The 21466-nt window shown below is 43.3% G+C and overlaps 1 protein-coding gene across 4 annotated transcripts in view; it reads left to right on the top strand.

Moving 5' to 3' along the window:
- Positions 1 to 346: 346 nt before the first annotated feature.
- ANAPC1 (anaphase promoting complex subunit 1) overlaps positions 347 to 21466 on the top strand; it is a 75211-nt gene continuing 54091 nt past the window's right edge. For 2 of the 4 annotated variants that reach the window (XM_050951156.1, XM_050951159.1), the window contains exons 1-9: positions 347 to 454; positions 3523 to 3759; positions 7055 to 7216; positions 7408 to 7459; positions 8575 to 8678; positions 9933 to 10015; positions 14621 to 14694; positions 17812 to 17990; positions 18964 to 19184. In XM_050951156.1, coding sequence (XP_050807113.1) covers positions 3547 to 3759; positions 7055 to 7216; positions 7408 to 7459; positions 8575 to 8678; positions 9933 to 10015; positions 14621 to 14694; positions 17812 to 17990; positions 18964 to 19184 — 1088 coding nt within the window. In that variant the 5' untranslated portion in view covers positions 347 to 454; positions 3523 to 3546. The remainder of the gene's footprint in view (positions 455 to 3522; positions 3760 to 7054; positions 7217 to 7407; positions 7460 to 8574; positions 8679 to 9932; positions 10016 to 14620; positions 14695 to 17811; positions 17991 to 18963; positions 19185 to 21466) is intronic. The other 2 variants (XM_050951158.1, XM_050951157.1) reach the window with 2 other exon arrangements.

The raw sequence follows: 21466 nt of genomic DNA, 5'->3' as shown, positions 1-21466 counted from the left end.
CTGCTCCCATGGTGACACCACCAGCATTGTACCCCCCTCTCCCTGCGCAGGTCCCTGCTGCCATGGTGACAGCAGAATTCCCGCTGCCATGGTGACACCACCAGCATTGTACCCCCCTCTCCCCGCACAGGTCCCTGCTGCCATGGTGACAGCAGAATTCCCGCTGCCATGGTGACACCAAAGGATTCTACCCCCCGCCCTCCGGCCAGTTCCTTGCTGCCATGGTGACAGCAGCATCCCCGCTGCCATGGTAACAGCACCAGCTCAGTTCCACTCCCTCCCCCCGCGCCGCGAGACAGGCCGTCGGTCCGTCCGAGCGCCGCGGGGGGTGATGGGAGTTCCAAAATGGCCGCGCCCGTGTGAGGAGTTGCTGAGAGTCGCGCTGCCGGAGACACCCGGGGAAGAGCCGCAGGAGCCGGACTCGCCGCCGACCGCCCTTTCCCGTGTCACGCAGGTTCGTGCCCCCCCGCCGCCAGGGCAGGACAGACACACCGACCCCCCGCCCCCACTGTTGACTCATACGTAGCGCTCCTGTGCGTCTGCCCATCCCCCCCCCGAGAGAGCACATCCCGCCAAGCCCCCCCCCCCCCCCCCGAGACTGCACCTCTGCAGTGCATCTCCCCCACCCATAGACTCTAGGACTGGAAGGGACCTCGAGAGATCATCGAGTCCAGTCCCCTGCCCTCATGGCAGGACCAAATACTGTCTAGATCATCCCTGATAGACATTTATCTAACCTACTCTTAAATATCTCCAGAGATGGAGATTCCACAACTTCCCTAGGCAATCTATTCCAGTGTTTAACTACCCTGACAGTTAGGAACTTTTTCCTAATGTCCAACCTAAATCTCCCTTGCTGCAGTTTAAGTCCATTGCTTCTTGTTCTATCATTGGAGGCTAAGGTGAACAAGTTTTCTCCCTCCTCCTGATGACACCCTTTTAGATACCTGAAAACTGCTATCATGTCCCCTCTCAGTCTTCTCTTTTCCAAACTAAACAAACCCAATTCCTTCAGCCTTCCTTCATAGGTCGTGTTCTCAAGACCTTTAATCATTCTCGTTGCTCTTCTCTGGACCCTCTCCAATTTCTCCACATCTTTCTTGAAATGCGGTGCCCAGAACTGGACACAATACTCCAGTTGAGGCCTAACCAGCGCAGAGTAAAGCAGAAGAACGACTTCTCGTGTCTTGTTTACAACACACCTGTTAATGCATCCCAGAATCACGTTTGCTTTTTTTGCAACAGTATCACACTGTTGACTCATATTTAGCTTGTGGTCCACTATGACCCCTAGATCTCTTTCTGCCATACTCCTTCCTAGACAGTCTCTTCCCATTCTGTATGTGTGAAACTGATTGTTCCTTCCTAAGTGGAGCACTTTGCATTTATCTTTATTGAACATCATCCTGTTTACCTCAGACCATTTCTCCAATTTGTCCAGATCATTTTGAATTTTGACCCTGTCCTCCAAAGCAGTTGCAATCCCTCCCAGTTTGGTATCGTCCGCAAACTTAATAAGCATACTTTCTATGCAAACATCTAAGTTGTTTATGAAGATATTGAACAGAGCCGGTCCCAAAACAGACCCCTGCGGAAGCCCACTTGTTATACCTTTCCAGCAGGATTGGGAGCCATTAATAACTACTCTCTGAGTACGGTTATGCACCCACCTTATAGTAGCCCCATCTAAATTGTATTTGTCTAGTTTATAGATAAGGATATCATGCAAGACTGTATCAAATGCCTTACTAAAGTCTAGGTATACCACATCCACCGCTTCTCCCTTATCCACAAGACTCGTTATCCTATCAAAGAAAGCTATCAGATTGGTTTGACACAATTTGTTCTTTACAAATTCCCTATCACCTTACCACCTTCCAAGTGTTTGCAGATGATTTCTTTAATTACTTGCTCCATTATCTTCCCTGGCACAGAAGTTAAACTAACTAGTCTGTAGTTTCCTGGGTTGTTTTTATTTCCCTTTTTATAGATGGGCACTATATTTGCCCTTTTCCAGTCTTCTGGAATCTCTCCCGTCTCCCATGACTTTCCAGAGTTAATAGCTAGAGGCTCAGATACCTTCTCTATTAACTCCTTGAGTATTCTAGGATGCATTTCATCAGGCCCTGGTGACTTGCAGGCATCTTAACTTTTCTAAGTGATTTTTAACTTGCTCTTTTTTAATTTTATCTTCTAAACCTAGCCCCTTCCCATAAGCATTCACTGTGTTGGAGAGAGAATCCATCCCCCAGTCCGCCCCACACAACAGTGCATCTCCCCCATCCCTCCCACACTCACACAGTGCCGGCTTCTCCCCAGAGACTCACACATCTCGGAAGTCAGGAATTGCCAATTGATAAGGGAAGTAAAGGGATACAAGGAGAACTCTACTGCCAGCAGATTAAGAACAATACAAAAGGTTTTTAAAAATATATTAGCGACAGGAAGAATTTTGACGCTGGTATTTGTCTATTATTGAATGAAAATGGTAGAATTATCCATAATAATGTGAAAAAGACAGAAGTGGGGGAAAAAACAGACTATATTTTTCACTCTTTTTATTCCACTAGTATCTCAGAACGATGTTACACAGAAGCTACTAAAGTTAGGCATTTTGTAATCTGCAGGTCCAGGTAACTTGCGTCCAATAATTTAAAAAGAGATGGCCGAGGAACTTGCTGAACCATTAATGTTGATTTTTCAATAAGTCTTGCAGCACTGGGGAATTTCCAGAGTGTTGAAAGAGACCTAATGCTGTGCCAATTTTTAAAAAGTGTAAACGGATTGAGCCATGTAATTATAGTCCTGTCAGCTTTACATCCATCCTGTGCAAGATAACGGAACGGAACTCAATTAACATAGAATTAAAGGAGGGTAATTAATGCAAATCAATGGGGGATTTGGAAAGCAGATTCTGTCAACATCCAATCTTGACTCATGGTCATGGATGGAGAATCTTAATATTTAGGGCTTGTCTTCACTTAAAATGCTGCAGGACTTCAGTGAGATGCTACCTATGCCTACCCCTCTGCATAGGTACTCCACTTCCCCAAGAGGTGGTAGCTTTCTCCCGTTAACCGAGCGTTGTCTACACCAGGGGGTTGGTCAGTTCACTGTTCTTCAGCGGTGTGGATTTCTCACATTCTCAGCCATATAGTTCTGCTGACCTAATTTCCTAGTGTAGACCAGGCCTTAGAAAAGTAGCAAGTACTAGAATTAAAACCAGCTGAAATAATTTTAATTGTTTTCCTTCTCTTGTCCTCACCCCTTAATATTAGTAGACTGAGTTTTTTCATTACAAAGGAATTGCAACTTAAAATAGAAGTAACTGAAACATAACCTATTAGAATTACACACTACCAGCAATAAAAGACTTGGAACCATTATTGTTATTTATTTGTTTTTAATGAAAATTAACTTTTATATAGAAAAGTTTGATTGCAATATGTAATAAGGTAAGTTGCATACTTTACAGCTTAGATATGACCATTGAAACAGACCAGTGTTCTGTTTTTGTTTCAGAAATAATGTTGATATTTGGAACCCATGTCGAACAACTATGAAGAGAGGGTAACGATGATAGCAGCAGGGGATTTGCAGGAGTTTGTTCCTTTTGGCCGTGACCACTGCAAGCACCACCCTAATGCCCTAAACCTTCAACTTCGGCAGCTGCAGCCAGCCTCTGAATTATGGTCTTCTGATGGAGCAGCTGGCTTGGTGGGATCCCTTCAGGAGGTTACAATCCATGAAAAACAGAAGGTAAAATTATGTGTCCTGATTCAGCATTTGTTTTAGTCATTAAGCCAGACGCTTGAATATTTGAAAAAGAGCTGCGGTGAAATGTCTTCAGTAAACTATGTGCACAATATGTCCTGAAATAAGGCAATGCTAGACTTATGCAATCCTCTGCAAGAGAAACATGGACTAGTGGCTTGTATTCTTCAAGCAGTTTATGAATTAAAAAGAGAGTGAGAGAGAGCACACTTTAATGCACAATTTCCCATTCTGTGGGTATAAAAAGGTATTGACATTTTGACTTGCTATTATATGCCCTATGTCAGCAAAATGCTTAAATGCCTGGCTAACTATAAGTATGTGTGTAGTCCCATTGCAGTATTGCCAGCCTTGAGATCAAGAATCGTGAGTTAGACCCCAAAAATCATGGATTGGCCAAAAAATTTTTTTAAAAAACCCCCTCAGTGCCGCATCTGCCCATCTCCTCCGCCCATCTCCTCCTGAGGCTCCTCACCCAGCCCTGGTGAGGGGTCCCTGTTCAGCCTTCCAGTCTGGGGAGGAGCATCTTTAAGGGCTCTTCACCCCACCCTACCTCTAGGCCGGGCGTTGCAGGGAGGAGCAGAGGAGCCTTCCTTGTTTGTCACAGGAGGCAGAGCTGCATGAGCTGATGGGCTTTTTCTGCTCCCTCATGCCCTCCTGTGAAAATGGCTTCAGGTTGCTGGGGAGAGGTGAGGAGAGAACTCTTCAATCAGAAGCTCTGGTGATTGTGCCCCAGGGTGTGGGGAAGGCAGCCAGTCAGAGGGGTGTCCCCCTCCCTCCCCCCATGGGCTCCAAATCTCTAATTCACATGAGGACTGGAGCATCTCATATCATTGCCAGACTGGTTCCAGCCCCAGCTAAATCCTGTCATAGCAAAAAACAAAAAAAATCCCACCATGAGTTGGCCAAACTGCCATTGACTTCTATGAGCTTCCACAAACTAACTGGTGCGATAACTACACTTGCACTGTGAGTGGAAGCATTAAAGGGAAATCTGTACACACAAAGTGTACCACTTTAGCTGTGCTAGTATAGGCCATCTCCTTGTTAAACATATGTTGAGATGGTTTAACTTTTTAAAATTAGATTTTTTGCAGTTTAAAGAAAGCAAAGCTTTTGCCAGTGAAAAGCTGGCCAGATATTGCCTGGGTGCTGAAGAGAAGCATTGTCATTATTTTTTTTTTAAACTCTTGGAGGTCTGTAATGAACCAGCCAAGACAATATCCAGAACAGATCCCGAAAGTACAGGAGAATGTGTAATGTCTATTCTGATGAATAGAGATGTACATGCACGTGTCTGTATACATCAAGGTAACGGTGTACCCCGGTACATTGACTACTTAGGTATAAGGTTGAAAGGGCTCTCAGTACTCTTTTACCTCAGAAACATAGTGGCATAACTGCGTGTTGTTTTTCTTGTTAGGGGAAACACTGTGAGGTTGTTGTAAAACAGTAACAGGCGCAGAGCAATTGTGGGGCTGGAACTCGTCATCAGTCTCTGCAGATAAGTCAAAGAGCAAATGAGCATGGAGTGAAGGCTACCCTCTCATTCATATGTTGCTTTCTCCAGGACTGGATTGAGATGAGTTGGGAAGGGAAGTCTGCGCTACAGTTGTTCATGCTGCATGTACTTGGGGAATAAACAGAAAATTGTAGCTTGTGGGGCTATCAGTCAGACACCTTTTAGATTGTGTGGGAACAAACTTTCGTAAAATCTGAGGCCAGCAGAAATGTTTCCTTGATGTGTTTTTTTCAAATTTCTGTGAAAAAACAGTAGTTTTTAAATAAACAAACATCCCCTGTATTGTTTGCAAGCCAAACTCTACACAAATGAGAAGAACCTGAACACAAAACTGAATTTTGTCCAAGCTGAGATATGCAAAACTAAACAGTATAAATAGTGGAAAAACAAATAGACTGAATCATCCAAGGTATTATAGTAGTGTTAGGTAAAGAAATTAAGTAGCAATTTTAAAGTTATCACTTTGAATATCTAGGCCTAGACTTTTTATCTAACAACTGTACATGTGTGTATGGGTCCATGACCTGTGTGCATACCTGCCTGAAAATTTGAAGCTTGGTTTATTTTTAAAATAAGTGAATCTAAGAACTGGAAGAGGCCCTCTAACCTAGCTCCAAATGTTGGCTTTTTTCCTCTACTCGCTTAAACTCCAGTTTTTTTTACTACTATAAGAAACGATTTTTGGGAGCCAGTAGAATGCAGAATTGGTTTCAGCTTCCTTATACAGTAGAACTCCTATTTTATGAACTAATTGGGAATTAAGTATCAGAGGGGTAGCCGTGTTAGTCTGGATCTGTAAAAAGCGACAAAGAGTCGTGTGGCACCTTATAGACTAACAGACGTATTGGAGCATAAGTTTTCGTGGGTGAATATCCACTTCGTCAGATGCAGGCGGGTATTCACCCACGAAAGCTTATGCTCCAGTATGTCTGTTAGTCTGTAAGGTGCCACAGGACTCTTTGTCGCCTAATTGGGAATTGAGTTCCTAAAATTGAACATCTCAAAATTACAGTAGGTGCGATGCATAAGTTGCAGTATGGTTCACTGCATTTCTTTCTTCTTGTCTTTCAAACCACTGCAAAGCAATTTCCAGTGCATTGAAGGCACCAGGATGTGAAGGGATGCCAACTTATTCTTCATCAACATCACTTTCATTATGTGATTTCTCCCTTACTCCCATACACACACACATCAGGAAAAATTGTTTGTGTGACAGGTTTGTGATATGATTGATGTTCTGCTGTGATCAGGATTCAGGCAAATGCACTGAGGACTACAGACTTCGCTCCTGCTCACTTAAGAAGAAGGGGGAAAAAAAAAAAGGCCATACAAAGACAGCCCAAGCACACCATGAACAAAGCAGGAAAATTGAGTGGGTTTCCTGACACAAGGCAGCAGAAGGTTCCTGATGTGTCTTCTTGGTTGGATTTTCAGTTGGTACAGAGCAAGGATAGTAGACACAGCGCTTCCTGATAAGCAGAAGGTTGTCCTTGTTCTCTGTCTGGCACACTATATATGATCTTGTATCCAATTGTGAGTTCAGATTTTTCTGTGTGTATGGAATATTTTTTTTAAAACAGGGAAAACTAGAAGTTGAAACAAAAATCAAATCTCCTCTGCCATGTCGCCTCAGATTTCGGTTTGATTAATTTATAAAACATAAAGTTATGCCACACTTTCAGATCACACTAGCTGTGAGTCTGTCAGCCTACCATTGAGAGGAAGTTGTGACTTTTTTTTAATCCTCTTGGTTTTCAGGAAAGTTGGCTTTTAAGGAGAGGTGTCAGTGATGTTGGGGAAGAAGTGGAATATGATGAAGAACTGTATGTGGCTGGCAATATGGTCATTTGGAGCAAAGGAAGTAAAAGCCAAGCATCTGCTGTTTATAAGGCTTTCACTGTTGACAGCCCTGTTCTGCAGGTACGAACTCGGAAATTATAGCCATTGAATGGCTGCATATTAGCTAATCAATACTAGTTAACTGAAACGTGGCTTAAAACCTCTCTTGGAGCAGGGGGATATTCCGTTACAAAATACAGTTAAAAAAGAGAATTTGGTATTAATACCAGCTTGTCTTTCATAAGTTACTGCATATTATTTTTGGTTTTTAGGCTTTATGGTGTGATTTCACTGTACCACAGGAAAAATCTGAGAAAGTCGACAGTAAGTTTCATTCATATTTTACTTTACTGCCAAACTACTATTTTATCTGAGTTTAATTTTCTTGACTTGGGAAGTGGTGTAGTAATTGAGATGGGATATATGGGCCAAAGGCGTTAACATAACCCAGTCACTGTCCAGCACATAACAGTGGTAAACAAGGTCTGAGGTTTGATACGGAGACTTCAGGCTGCTTGACACCATGGCAAACACACCTTTAACATTCTTTTATTAAAGACACAGAAAAGAGGGAAAATCAGTTAAAGCATTTGAACTGTGAAGCATTAAATAAGGCTTTCATTGTGCCAGCGTCCCTTTTTACCTTTCCCTTTGGCTGTTGCCAGGTTTTAGAAGGAAAAGCCCCGTTGTCTGACAGTCTCTTAGACGGTATCAGAGATTCTTATAACTGTTACCCCAGTAGGCATTTGGGAGTCAGGTGGAGCTGGTAGGGGTGACAATGTCATCTGGGTCCCTCTCTCGCTGGCTCGTTCTGGTCAGGTGACCAGTCAGGATCAGGATGATGAAGGCCTGGGGTTCCAGAAAATCGTAGGGGTTGGCAGCTGTGATGGTGTACCTCACTCCAGTAGCCTCTATCTGTTCTTTCTATCTGTCCTTCTTTTCGTTTTTGTTTTTTTCATACTTCCTCACAAAATTTCTTTCACTTAAGGACCCAGAAGGGAGTGATGGGTGGAATAGTCCATCCTCATCATTTTGTTCACCAATTAAACCTAATATCTGATATATCAATTTTGATGCATTAACGTCTGGCTGCACATCTCCTGTTTTTAAAAAGCATCATTTCAACACAGTCCTTGAATCATATTGACTTGGCCTTTCTGTTTAGACTAATTCAGTTATTCTGTCTCTCTTCTTACTTTTTCCCATTAATATTTATTGTTATAGGTTATTGTTATAGGTTATTGTAATGTCTTATGAACTGTTACATACTTTTTAGAGTTACACTCTCAATTTGGGTAAATTTGTAGGCCCGGTTGTCACAACAGAAACTAACCAACCATTTTAGAATTGCACAGCTAATAACAAAAGTCCCTACTTTGTGTACAGAGAAACTTCATGGCAGGACTAAAAATTATTTTTGTGTTCTTACCCAATTTCAGATGGTGATGAAGTAGTAGAAAAATGTATCTGCATATTGCAGAGCTCCTGCATAAATGTTCATAGTGTAGAAGGAAAGGATTACATTGCTTCCTTACCTTTTCAGGTAAGTATTTTTTTTTAAACACTCTCATTTATTTTAATGTGCATGTTGTAGTTGTTGTTCCTCATTTGTCTTTTGGTGTGGATGCTGCTTGAAATGTAGCTATAATCTAGTAATTCTTGCTGTGAATTTTTACTAATTGTACTAACAAGTGAGGGTGTGAGAAAGCAGAAGTGGATATGGCTTAGTGCAGGGATTGGCAACCTTTGGCATGTGGCTCACCAGGATAAGCACCGTGGTGGGCTGGACCGGTTTGTTTACCTGCCACGTCTGCAGGTTTGGCTTATCGCGGCTCCCACTGCCCACGGTTCACCGCTCCAGGCCAATGGGGGCTGCGGGAAGCGGCACGGGCCAAGGGATGTGTTGGCTGCCACTTCCCATCGCCCCCGTTGGCCTGGAGTGGCGACCCGCATCCAGTGGAAGCTGTGATCGGCTGAACCTGCAGGCGCAGCAGGTAAACAAACCAGCTCGGCCCACCAGGGTGCTTACCCTGGTTGGCTGCGTGCCAGAGTTTGCCGATCCCTAACTTAGTGGATCAGGACTGAGACTTGGAAGACTTTGTTCTATTCTGTGTTCTAACCTGAAAAATAAAGAAGAGCCAGAGATTCTGAAGCCCACTATGAACATTGTTATTGCCAGTTTATTTTACATGGAAGATACTCGGATACTACAATTCATGGATTCTAGGACTGGAGAGGACCTCAAGAGGTCATCGAGTCCAGTCCCCTGCCCTCATGGCAGGACCACTGTCTAGACCATCCCTGTTAGACGTTTATCTAACCTACTCTTAAATATCTCCAGAGATGGAGATTCCACAACCTCCCTAGGCAATTTATTCCAGTGTTTAACCACCCTGACAGTTAGGAACTTTTCCCTAATATCCAACATAAATGATGGGTCACAGTACAAAACCTTTACATAGATAGATGCCAAAACTTTCATATAGGTCAGAAAACATGGCTTCTTTTTGCATATTTCTCTTGAGAAGCTGTCAGTCTAACACTAATCAAATGACCTGTTCTCTTGTTCTTGGTATGTTTTCACATTTGTATATTGGTTGTGTTCAGAAATAGGATGTGGTAGAGCACAGATACATTGTCATCCTATTCTGAGAAGGTGTTTTGTGTTACATGTATAACATTGTATTCTGCCCTAAACAATACTTAAATGTTTTGGTTTTACCATAACTGGATGCTCAAGTGCAGGAGCATTTAAATTTGAGCCATTCAGTTTTTAAAATATTTCTGACTCTTGTAGGTAGCAAATGTCTGGCCAACAAAATATGGCCTGTTGTTTGAACGCAGCAGCACTTCACATGAAGTCCCTCTGAGTCCACCCAGGTATGTAGCGAGAGCAGTTACTGAGTGTCTTTGTTGTGTTGTGGAATAAGTTGTCTAATCTAAAGCAGTGAGATGAAATTTTAACTGTCCTTTTAGTACAAGTGTCGCTCTCTACTGAAGTGGTGATGAAAAGCATCAGGACATTGGGATGTGTTAAATTATGTTCCCATTCCATGCACAAGTAAGATTTAGAGTGTAAACGTGGGAAGAGTAAAGACATTCTCGGCTACAGTGCCCACACTGGTCTGAACACTGCCATCAAGCTCCTTTGCACATCTCAAACACGGTATTAGACATTCAGCTTCTGGAGGCAATGTCCCTCCAGCGTGATTCTCTTACACCAGCTGGAGACTCTGCTTTGCTCTTGGTCCCCTAGTGCAAGACCCTCCTTGGTGACATGTCAGCGTGACATGCATCCGACGAAAGCTTATGCTCCGATACGTCTGTTAGTCTATAAGGTGCCACAGGACTCTTTGCTGCTATGTCAGTGTGGGCTCCATTATGAAATTAAAGCCTGTGTTGTAATGCACATACCCTCAAGGGAAGAGTTGAGGTGTATTTGGCAATGGAAAGGTGTCTGGCCTGTGTGTGGAGAGAGAGCAGCCAGCAGGAGCGTAGGGTTATGGTGGTTTTGTTGAGGTAAGGTTGAGCACTTCTTGCCTCTTTATATTTAAATCTCCACTTTAATTGTGCATTAAAAATATTGGTGTATAAAGTAGGTGTTAAATTGTAAATGAATTATTTCATACACCTTGTGTCTGCAAGGAAAACTCCCACAGATAACTTGCTGCATGGCTTAGTCTGGTGGCTAGGGCTGCACTGCTATGTATCTGGTTACATGTTAAGGCTTGGGGGACGGGGGAATAAAAATGTTGGTAAAACTGTTTTGTACAACGCCAATCACTGTAGCACTGTTAAGCAAATGCAGGTGAAGGTGTTAGGGCTGTCTTGGGTTACATTCTGCATGTACAGCAGTGTGCAGGATGCAGACAATGGACACACAGCTAGCATGGGTATAAATAGCATGTAGACGGTAGGGCACTGCTTAGCCGAGTAGAGTACAGACATGCCAGAACCACAGGGTATATGCCCTCCGTGGCTCTCTGCACACCCAAGCAGTGCCTCCCATGTCTACACAGCGACTTTTAGCAGTCTAGTGTCCTGCTGCCTCCCCAGCAGGAGCCTTACACTGTACTACTGGGTTTAGCTGCACACCTCAGGGAGTGTGGATGCAGCTGGCCCTTCACTGCAGCATGTAGCTACGTGTACCCTGCATGGCATGGGACGTGTCAGCACAGTCTTACGTTTATGTATCTTGGATACATCTCCCTGGCAACTCTCCATTCCAAGTTGTGCACCATTTCTGGGCTCTCACCACTGCTTAGGCCTCTGCACCAGATTTATTAGGACATTTGGCAGTACAGGAGGTGGGGTTTAAGCATCTAAAAGGGGTCAGGACTTTTGGGGAGTTGGTCAGAAGGGCCTGGAAGCTGGGTGGAATATCAAGAATTTGAAGGGAGAGGCTTGTAGAGACCGGGGTTGATCCTGAGGCCTGACAAAGGTCAGAGCCTCTTTTTGCATAGCTTCAGAGGGAGGCAGAGTAATATCCTACCAGACCTTATTACTACGGGGTTCTGGGAATAATGGTGGTGGGTTGGGAAATACAGTCAGGGATAGACAAAGAAAGAGCGGCTGGCTCCTTCCCTAACTCCAAGACACTGGGGATCAGCTTGAGAACCCCTTCTCTGACCTCAGTGTGTGCTTTCCTCCTTCAACACAGCCAGGGATGGATTAGGATTCTGCCCCCAATCAATAGGCGTAAAGCAGGGTGGATAATTATCAGAGATTAAAAAAAAAAGATTTTAAAATTTTAATTAAATACATTTTTTCATTTAAAAATAAACCTATTTAAAACTAAGTTTTAAATTGACACACTGTGTTCAGGCCTAGGCTTACTACAGTCTATTAAAGTCATTTACATTCAATTAAAAATCCGTTTTCAGGTACTGTAGTGCATGTTTGCTGCTGAAGTTTAAAAGAAAGTCAAACCACTGAACAGATGGAAGGCACTGGCTAAGCAGCTAGAACCAGAGTTTGTTGAAGTGCTAAACCGCTTTTGACAGTAGTTGCCTCTGCAGGTGCAGAGAAAATATTTTCTTCATTTCACTTTGTTCAACTAGTTCATTCAAAGTTGAGAAACCAATTAGGAGTTTAAAAAAAAAAACCAAGGAAGCTTGTTTTCCTTTTCCCATCTCTGAATACAAATGAGAGAGTGAGATCGTCTAGTTCTAAAATCTTGAAAAACATGGTGACCAGAACAATCAATTCAATTCACTAACTACAATAATGCTACTTTTGTTTGAAGAACCAGTTAGTTTTAAATGCAAAACATGTTTGGATGGTAAGAAAACAAGTTGGTATCCAGTACTTTTAGGGTAGGTTTATTTAACAAAAATAATTGTAAAATGCAGTTTTTGTGACATTTTAATTGAATTCCGATTTCCATCCAAATGCAGCTTGATTCAAATCATGAATAAAAAAATTAATTTTCTTGTAAAGAAGCGTGATGGGGAGGCACTCATCTCAAGTGCCTCCTAATGACTAGGTGTGGTACTAAGATCTTTCCCACAGCTATATGTCCCTTGTAGGTTGCTGATTTCACTAGGCAGGTCTTCAGTGTTTCAGCCCTCTGGCCAAGTCACACAGTCAAATGGATGAACTCCTTCTGGGGTAACAAAGGTCCAACAAGGACTCTTGGTGTGCCCTTGTTAGAGTCTTCAGCCTTGTCTCTGGGGCCTTTAAATCCTGCTCTTCACTTAGGCTTTCCAACAGGGCCTTGTCCTCTTCTCAGGGCTTAGGCCACTTTCCCAGTGGCCGGTGGGGTAACCTGGGCCTGCCCATTGCTCCAGGTCCAAACCCAGGGACCCCATAAACACCATACACATACTGCTGCCTTTAATTAGTTCCTGCTATTCCCTAACCCTTCTCCCATGTAGCCCTCTTCTCTTCACCTTTACCTCAGGGCAGAACTTCTCAGATCCTCTTCCTCCTCACTGGATGGCAGTGGCACGTGGTTCTCTCTCCAGCTCCTCTGACCAGCAAGGAGCACCCTTCCTCGCTCCTCTAGTCCCAGCCAGGAACTGACCTGTTCAGGTCCAGCAGCTCCTTTTATCTGATCCTTTTATCGAATTGTACCTACCTTCGCTGCTCCTTTTGTGGGGTGGAGTGGGGTGAGGTACCACGGGTCCTCCAGCAGGGGGCCTTGCGGGGCCATGTGCACCCTGTCATAATAAGAAGCATGTTCACCATTTCCCAACATAGTAAAAAAAGTAAAAATTAAGACTCTGAGTAAATGTATGTTTAGCTGTATAATTGCTTAAATAAATGTATCATCCTGCTTAGCAAAAATACCAAACATCCAGTAAAGGCTATAATTGTAGTTGCCAATCAACATATTTTACCAGTCAATGAGAATTAACCTTTTCTTTAGGAAAAATAAGTTCAAATGCAAAGCAGGCTTTAAATAAATTATTTAAATCAGTGTTTCCTGCACGCCAGTTTAGATCGTGATTGACATTGATGATTTAAGTCGGTACATGCTGGCATAAAGCCAGGATGCGGCGTTGGTTGGATTTAGGGAGTGGTTTGTGTAGCTGCCTTGGAACTATGTGCATCCATCCCAGGGTATGTGGTTCTTATTTTTTAGCCATGCTGAGATACCACAGTGAGAAGTGTGCTCTGAATAGCTAGGGAGTGACCCGTTATTTAGCAGTCTGCATTTCAGAAGTTTTATATTAAGAACTTACACTTTTTTCAGACTTGTGAAAGTCATGTGTTCTCCATAAGGACTACATCTCTAATCCAGTTTGAACATACAAAACTGAGCTGCTTTTTGGTTACTGGCTGTCAAAGTCCATGAGAACAGAAAAACGGTTTCTCTGATCCTATTGATGTTTTTCAGAAAACTTCTCCAGTTGCATGTGCTAATTGTAAGAGGAGTCTTTTAGGTGAAAAAGCTCAAAAATAGAGTTTAGAACGTCACTTCTGAGCATACACACCAGCACTTGGAGCCTAGTCCTACCTTACGCTGTGGAGTAACAAGGCAATCATACACACAATGTTTCAGCTTTCCAATGAGATCTCAAACTGACATTCAAGTTAGTGGTGGTCAGTCGAGATCTCTTGGCTCTTCAGTCTTTGTGTGCTGCCACGTTTTTATCTGGTAACTCCATGTCTGTCTAAATTTCCCTTGCAATTTCAGTTGCATTCCTCGTTTCCTATTCTGAACTGTTAAGCATTGCTCTGTGATGTGAAATAGCTTTATCCTTTCAGTAGTGGGTGAAGTGTTCCAAGTTTATATAGTAATATCAGTGTAAGTTTTCTCCCCTGCTCTGAGATAAAGTGTACTAGAGAAACAAAGCTTGGGGTTTTTTATTGATGTGTTAGATGAGCCACACAAACTATTCTTAATGGAACATATATGTCACTTGTTTATTTTTGAGGAGTTGACTGTTAAAATTGCAGTGGGTGTTTGTGATCCATCTGTTAGATTTTACAGCTTGTTAATGCTTGATTTTTAAATATATTTTTCCATTTCCTTTCCAGAGAACCTTTGCCCACTATGTTCAGTATGCTACATCCTTTAGATGAGATAACACCTCTTGTCTGTAAGTCTGGAGGTAGGTTGTCTTTTTAATAAAAAAAAAAAATGAAAATCCATGAATAGAAATGAGTCATTCAGCAGCAATGTTATTGAATACAACATTGAAAGTTTACCCCGTTTTATAGTATGTATATTACAATCTAATGAATTATCAAATATCTCTTTTAAGAATTTAGAAATGGATTATTTTAGCTGCTTATCTGTTATGAGGATTTCATGTATGCAGTGTTGTTGTAGCCATGTAATTAAATTAATTTATATTAAGTTAATTAAATTGGGATTTCATGTCACTGAGGACCTGTCAATATGAATACTTAGTTCGTGGAAGCTGTGGTGTAAATCTACAATGCTCTCGTCTGCCAGGTGCTAACTGTCTGCATGCACCCTGCTGCTGTGCAGTAAAAGATTCCATGTGTGCATTGGTGTAGATTTACAACCTGGCTTGCTGCACAGTGTGCATGCATATGTGTAGATCAGCAGCTCTCACCCTTTCCAGATTACTGTCCCCCTTTCCAGAGTCTGATCTGTCTTGCGTATCCTCAAGTTTCACCTCACTTAAAAACTACTTGCTTACAAAATCAGACATAAAAATACAAAAAATTATTACTGAAAATTGCTGACTTCCTCATTTTTATCATATAATTATAAAATCAATTGGAATATAAATATTTTACTTACATTTCAGTGTATAGTATCTAGAGCAGTATAAACAAGTCAGAGTCTGTATGAAATTTCATTTTTTACTGACTTTGCTAGTGCTTTTTGTGTAGCCTGTTGTAAAATTATCTAGATAAGTTGATGTACTCCCAGGGGTATATGTACCCCTGGTTGAGAACCACTGGTGTAGACAAACCCCGTAATTGGTATTGTAGCTTTAGGATATTTAAGGTATCTAAAAAGACCTCTTTGAATGGCTGGCCACGGAGGAGGGATTCTACAAAGGAAAGAGAGAGTGGCTATCTTGCTTGGTTACATTTGAAACCTTGCTGTCATTGAGCTGTGGTTTTTGACCAGCATATTACTGGGTCTGGAGTCATGATATTCACATTGCAGCTGACTCACCACACTAATTACATTCCTCTTGAAATTGTAGCAGAGTTGTAGCTGTAGTTAAGATTGAGTGTTGCTTGCTGTTCAAAGATTGATTATTCTAAGTGCTCTAAAATCCACGTTTACTTGGATTGCCTTGAAATCCCCAAGTCCTCTTGGGGGTGTGGAGTGGGGTTAGTGGTCTAAATTTGGGATGATTTGAGTATCCATGGGGCCATCTTAATGATGGAGTTGCCTGGGCACAGTGTAAATTGGGGCCTCTACCATATTACAGTAGGAAATAAATAGGAATTCTTGCCTTAAAAAACACAACGTAGTGGTAATAGAAAAAGTTTTACATGTATTCAGCTGCTTTAAAAACATCACTGTCTGGATTTGTGGGCAGCAGAGTCATGAACGACATCTGAAAATTCAGTTTCCTGAAGCACATGGGGTTCAACCTGTCAAAGACTGGATAATCTTATCTTTAAACACATCACTGCTGGGGTTCCCTGTCTGCAGGGGGCTCTGGGCAGGTGCCCAGTTTGTCCGTGCCTTAGACGTCCCTGAGGAGCCATGCACTGTGAGCTTGGGCCTTCCCTGGGCAGCTTTCCAGGAATGTGCGTTGTGCATGCTATGCCTGCGTTCTGTAGAGGCTCCTTTTGGAAGTTTTGCCCTCTGACCAAAATTTCTGGTTTAAATGTGATTATTTTAAAGTGCTCTGAAATCCGTGTGCAGGCTTTGATTATACACTAGTGGTATTATTATCGGGAAGATGGAACACTAGTCAGTGGTTAGGATGATGTGTTCATCCTGAACATGGAACTGAGGGTGATCAAAAGCAAGCAAGTCATAGGGCTGCTTGGTCAGAGGGTGCCTTGCATGAGCTGCTCTTAATGTTTCCAGAGTTTTTTTGGTGCAGAGCTAGAGAATATAGGGCATTGTAGCAGTGAGGAGAAATATGGATGTGTATGTGTGTGTGTGGGAGTAGGAGGGGAATTTGGGGATGGAAGAGTGAATGAGTAAAAGGAAAGAGGTGTGGGGTTGCAGCGAGAGTGGGGGCATGGATTGTTGGTAGGGAGGGGTAAAGGGTTGAGGTCAGGCCAGGAGGGGGTTGTGAGAGTCGGGAATATGGGAGGTTGGTGGTAGGGAGAATGGGGAGAAATGTGGGGCAGGGGGCGCCTGTTATCCCAACATTCAACTCCCATTTGAAGTTGCAGCCCCAGCCTATTCCCTCTTCTCTATTCCAGGCTGAACAGTGAGGGAGTAGGAGGAGATGCCTCCCATTCACTTGGTAACAGCTAGGGGGCAGAGCAATCTGTGTCCCCCGCCAAGGGAAGGGGTCAGGGAAGGGATGAGCCAGTAGCGAAACCCCAACACTGGTGAGGGCCAGGAACCCCATGCAGGTATAGTGATGTGCTTTTTAGCTGTAGAGCTCAAAGCAGTCTACAAAGGAAGTCAGCATCATTATCCCTGTTTTACAGAAGGGGAAACTGAGGAAGAGAGAGGGGACACGTCCAAGGTCACCCAGCAAACCATTGACATAGCTGGGAATAGATGGATAGATTCCAAGGCCAGAAGGGACCATTGTTGTCATCATCTGGTCTGACCTCCTGTATAACACAGGCCAGAGAACTGCCCCAGAGCAATTGCTAGAGCAGAGCTTTTAGAAAAACATCCAATCTTGATTTTAAAATTCAGTGTTGGAGAATGCACCACTGCCCACGGTAAAGCTGTTCCAAAGGCTAATTGTTACACTTACAAAGTTATGTCTTATTTCCAATCTAAATTTGTCTAGCTTCAACTTCCAGCCTTTGGATTATGTTCCCGGCTAGATAGAACCCAGGTCTCCTGAGTCCTAGGCCAATGCCTTAGCCATTAGGTAATGCTGCCTCTTATTTACCCTACTTTGAAATGACTTGGATGCAACCAACTGTCGCCTTTTCCCTTGGGTCTGAATGCTTAGCTATATACACTTAACTGCCAAACACTCCCAGAGAGGGGATCTGTACGGGAAGAACCAAAGTTGCAACAGAAATGGGACATGAAATGGTAGCTTTGTGTAATTAATAACACTATTACAGAAACTGTCCTTCTGATTTAGATGGGGTTAACCTGAGCGCTACTTCTCTAGCAGGTGTGTTTGGCTCAGCTAGAGTACAGTACGTTGCTGATTACACACTGCGCATTGTGTTCCTCAATGAGGAGCCTTCCATTGTGATGACCTATGACACCGTTCAGAGTTTGCATGCAGTCTGGGCCCTTCGTAGAGTAAAACCAGAGGTAAGAAATAATTGCTGACTTAAAGATGGAAGATGTATGTGTGCGTGCGTGTGTGTCTGAGATAGAGAAAACGCGTAATATTTACAATCCAGTCCATATAATGGATAGATCAAAACAATGGAACTTCCGAGAAGCCGTTCCTCTTTCAATTATCTCTCCATTCCAGATTTAAGGATGCTGGGTTTTCCAAACACTCGTTGATGTTTAAATGCCTTAAGCAATGGTGGCTGTTTTTGGGGGTGAGTGGGGTGTCTGGGTGGGCATAGATATATCTGCCACATAAATGATGGATGAGAAATGACGTTTGTCATCATTCCCCTTTGGCTGTAGTCCTGGCAATCTGCTGACTAAAGATCTGCCAAATCTCAAAGCAACAAACAACTGGCTGCCATTAAGAGCCAGGTGGAAAACTTGTGGGAAAGAGACAAACAACAGATGAAGGGAGTCAGGGAGTGCTGACCCCCACCCTTCCTTCCTTCACTCCCACTTGCTTCTCTCCAGGCCATGAGCAGGAGTTCCAGGAGGTTACCCCATGGCCCTTCTGCTGCTTCCAGTGTGGGTCTAGTGGCCCTGTTGCACTTTTCCTGCCTTCTTTTTTGAAAAGCCAACATAGGAAGAATCTACTTAGCCCTGCTGCTTGCTGTCTTCCTTCCCCTGCTCTGTGCAGGAGTCCTAGGGGAAAAGCAGATGCTCTCCCCTCCATTCTGTGGGGCTACTGCATGAGAGCTACCTCACTTAGGGCTTGATTGAAGTGACTGTGTCCCTGGAGAACAATGGTATCTTCAGAATCTGCTGCAGCGTTACTAACTAGACCCCAGGGTTGAGAAGTCTAGCAGCAAATGAGTCTGAGTGTGTGACATCTAACTTGAGTTGTGCTGGTGAAGTAAACAGCTGGTCAGTGACCCCAGGGCACTTGGGCTGCTATGACCCACTCATGTTCCTTGTGACGTACGGCTTCTTTTGTCTCTTCCAGGAGCAGAGCACAGTCCTAAAGTTCTCTGAGCAAGTGGGGACTCCGCAACACGTGGCCACCAGCAGCTCTTTGACTGTCCACCTCAGGAGTCTCTCCAAAGGAGATTCACCCATGGCTTCCCCTTTCCAGAATTATTCCTCTCTTCACAGCCAGAGTAGGTCGGTGTCGTCGCCCAGCGTGCACTCCCGCTCGCCTTCCATATCCAACATGGCAGCTCTTAGGTGGGTGCTAAATAAATTGTGTGTTATCTAGTCGCATAAAAGATGAGCACATCTGATGCAGGGTTAGCAATGGACTCTATACAACATCTAAAACGGGACCTATCTTATAACTTACTTGGCCTCCGTTATCATAGTGTCCTAGTGCCTCTCAGTCTTCAGTATATTTTTTCTCACAGTGTCCTTGTGAGATAGGGCAGTGCTGGGGGACTGGGGCAGAGAGAGACCAAGTGACTTGTCCCAGGTCAGAAAGATAATCTGTGGTGTAGCTGGGAACAGAGTGCAGGTCTCCTGAGTCCCAGTGCCACTGAGCTATCCACCCTCTCACCTGGGCTGCCTCAGCGTGTGTATTGACATTCATATGCAGGCCAGTACTAAGGCAGGGGAGACAGTCTTCTCCACTCCTGAACACTCCTTTTTCTGTTGATTTTTACAGCTGATCATTGCAGTGTGCCTGATTAACTCAGTGAGAAAGCTGGCTACATCACTGGGCTGTAGACAGAGCAAAGTGGCAGCCTGGCAGCTCTTCCAGTCAAAGTTTAGATATCTGCTGCTTTTGCTTTGTGTTCTGACGATTGTCAAGAATTATAAGACTTGACATGTTTTTATCTTTACCTCTGGGATAAAATTGTCCCAGATTGTCAGCCATTGCACATAGAGGTTCTGGCTTCAAGGGATAATTAAATGACTGCGTTTACTTTATGGAACAAGCTGAAAGGATGTTAAGTGTAAATTGACAATATGGAGCCATGTAAGAAACATAAATGTATCTATTTTGGGTAGTTTCTGGCATCAGTAGCATTGTCCCTTGCCTTCTGCAGTATGCTGTGTAGGCCTCTGGTATTTGTGATGTCACATACTGGAATATTTCCAGTTAACAGGAAGGGTTTCACAAAGGATAAAAACAAATTTCAAAATTAGGATAGTTAGAATTTTATTCTCTGGGTATCAAGTATCAGAGGGGTAGCCGTGTTGGTCTGGATCTGTAAAAGCAGCAAAGAATCCTATGGCACCTTATAGACTAACAGACGTATTGGAGCATGAGCTTTCGTGGGTGAATACCCACTTCGTCAGACACATGCACATATTCACCCACGAAAGCTCATGCTCCAATACGTCTGTTAGTCTATAAGGTGCCACAGGACTCTTTGTCGCTATTCTCTGGGTAGTGTCTCCCTCAGCCAGATTACTGGTGGTATTTGCATATAAATATGGTATTTTGCTATTCTCACCTTTAAAAGGACCAGAGAGCAGCCCACCGTATTTAAAAAAACTCCTCTTGATGTTGGACTGCTGGCCAGCCCTCAAGCTCAGTCTGTGCTCTTTGAATCAGGCTGGGTTCTTTCCATTATGTGCATCATCCCCAGTAATAAGTGTTTGCAGACCAAATTTGGTCCTTCCTTACAACCCCCTTGCCTTCAATGGGCTACATAGGTGTAACTGATCAGCGCTGAGTAAACAACTCTGGGGTGCAAATTGGAATCAGATGTAACTCACTCTTGGTTATGTTGGCTCTATAGGCTTTTCAGGAGTAAAAAGCGCCAAAGCCGTATTTTTTTGTCCCTAAGTCAGCAGACCTGACTCATGTAGGTAGCTGAATATGAAGGTGCCATTTAAACATAGTTGCTTTTTTTAGAGTAGATCTGCACTGTAAAAGTGTAGACCCCATCTACAATTGCAGCCTTCTCCTTTGGTGCAAATACCTGTGAGCACAAAGCTTCTACGCTGCCCTCCACTTTGAGATCCAGCTGTTGCTTTTCAGCGTGGCACCTTTGCTGAAGTTAGTCCAAGGTGTGGAATTTGCTTCCCCAATATCATTGGTCCATTTCTCTCTCTCTCTCTCTCTCTCTCTTTTTTTTTAGGTAACTGTCTCAACTTTTTTCCTATGTTTTGTCTTGCCCGTCAGTGGTTCCCATCTCTAACTTCCCTGCAGTCTCTTTTTTAACCCACTTCATGTGGTTGATTTCCTTCCCTTCCCCTTAATCAGTTGTATTCATATTGAGTTTATGCTGACTTCTTAAAACTAGTTGTATTGTGTTTAAATATCTCACACAGCGCCCCGTTGGCCTTGGTAGGGATAGTGAGGTATCTTAGAAACATAGAATGATGCACCATAGGTCATTCTGTTCTCTCCATGCCCACCATTGGCCTTCAGCAGACATTCTGTGGCATCTTTCTAGAGTGAAAGCTCAACATCCTCTGTGCACTTTACTATCCTGTTACCCGTTTTCCTATGTCTCCCTCGGGAAGCCCGAGAGAGCTATATTTCCTTCAAGAATCAGCCA

The sequence above is a fragment of the Gopherus flavomarginatus genome, chromosome 4 (assembly GCF_025201925.1).
Source record: "Gopherus flavomarginatus isolate rGopFla2 chromosome 4, rGopFla2.mat.asm, whole genome shotgun sequence".
NCBI classification, from domain to species: domain Eukaryota; kingdom Metazoa; phylum Chordata; order Testudines; family Testudinidae; genus Gopherus; species Gopherus flavomarginatus.
The sequence above is the reverse complement of the archived record's forward strand: the minus strand, read 5'-3'. Positions and strand labels throughout refer to the sequence as shown.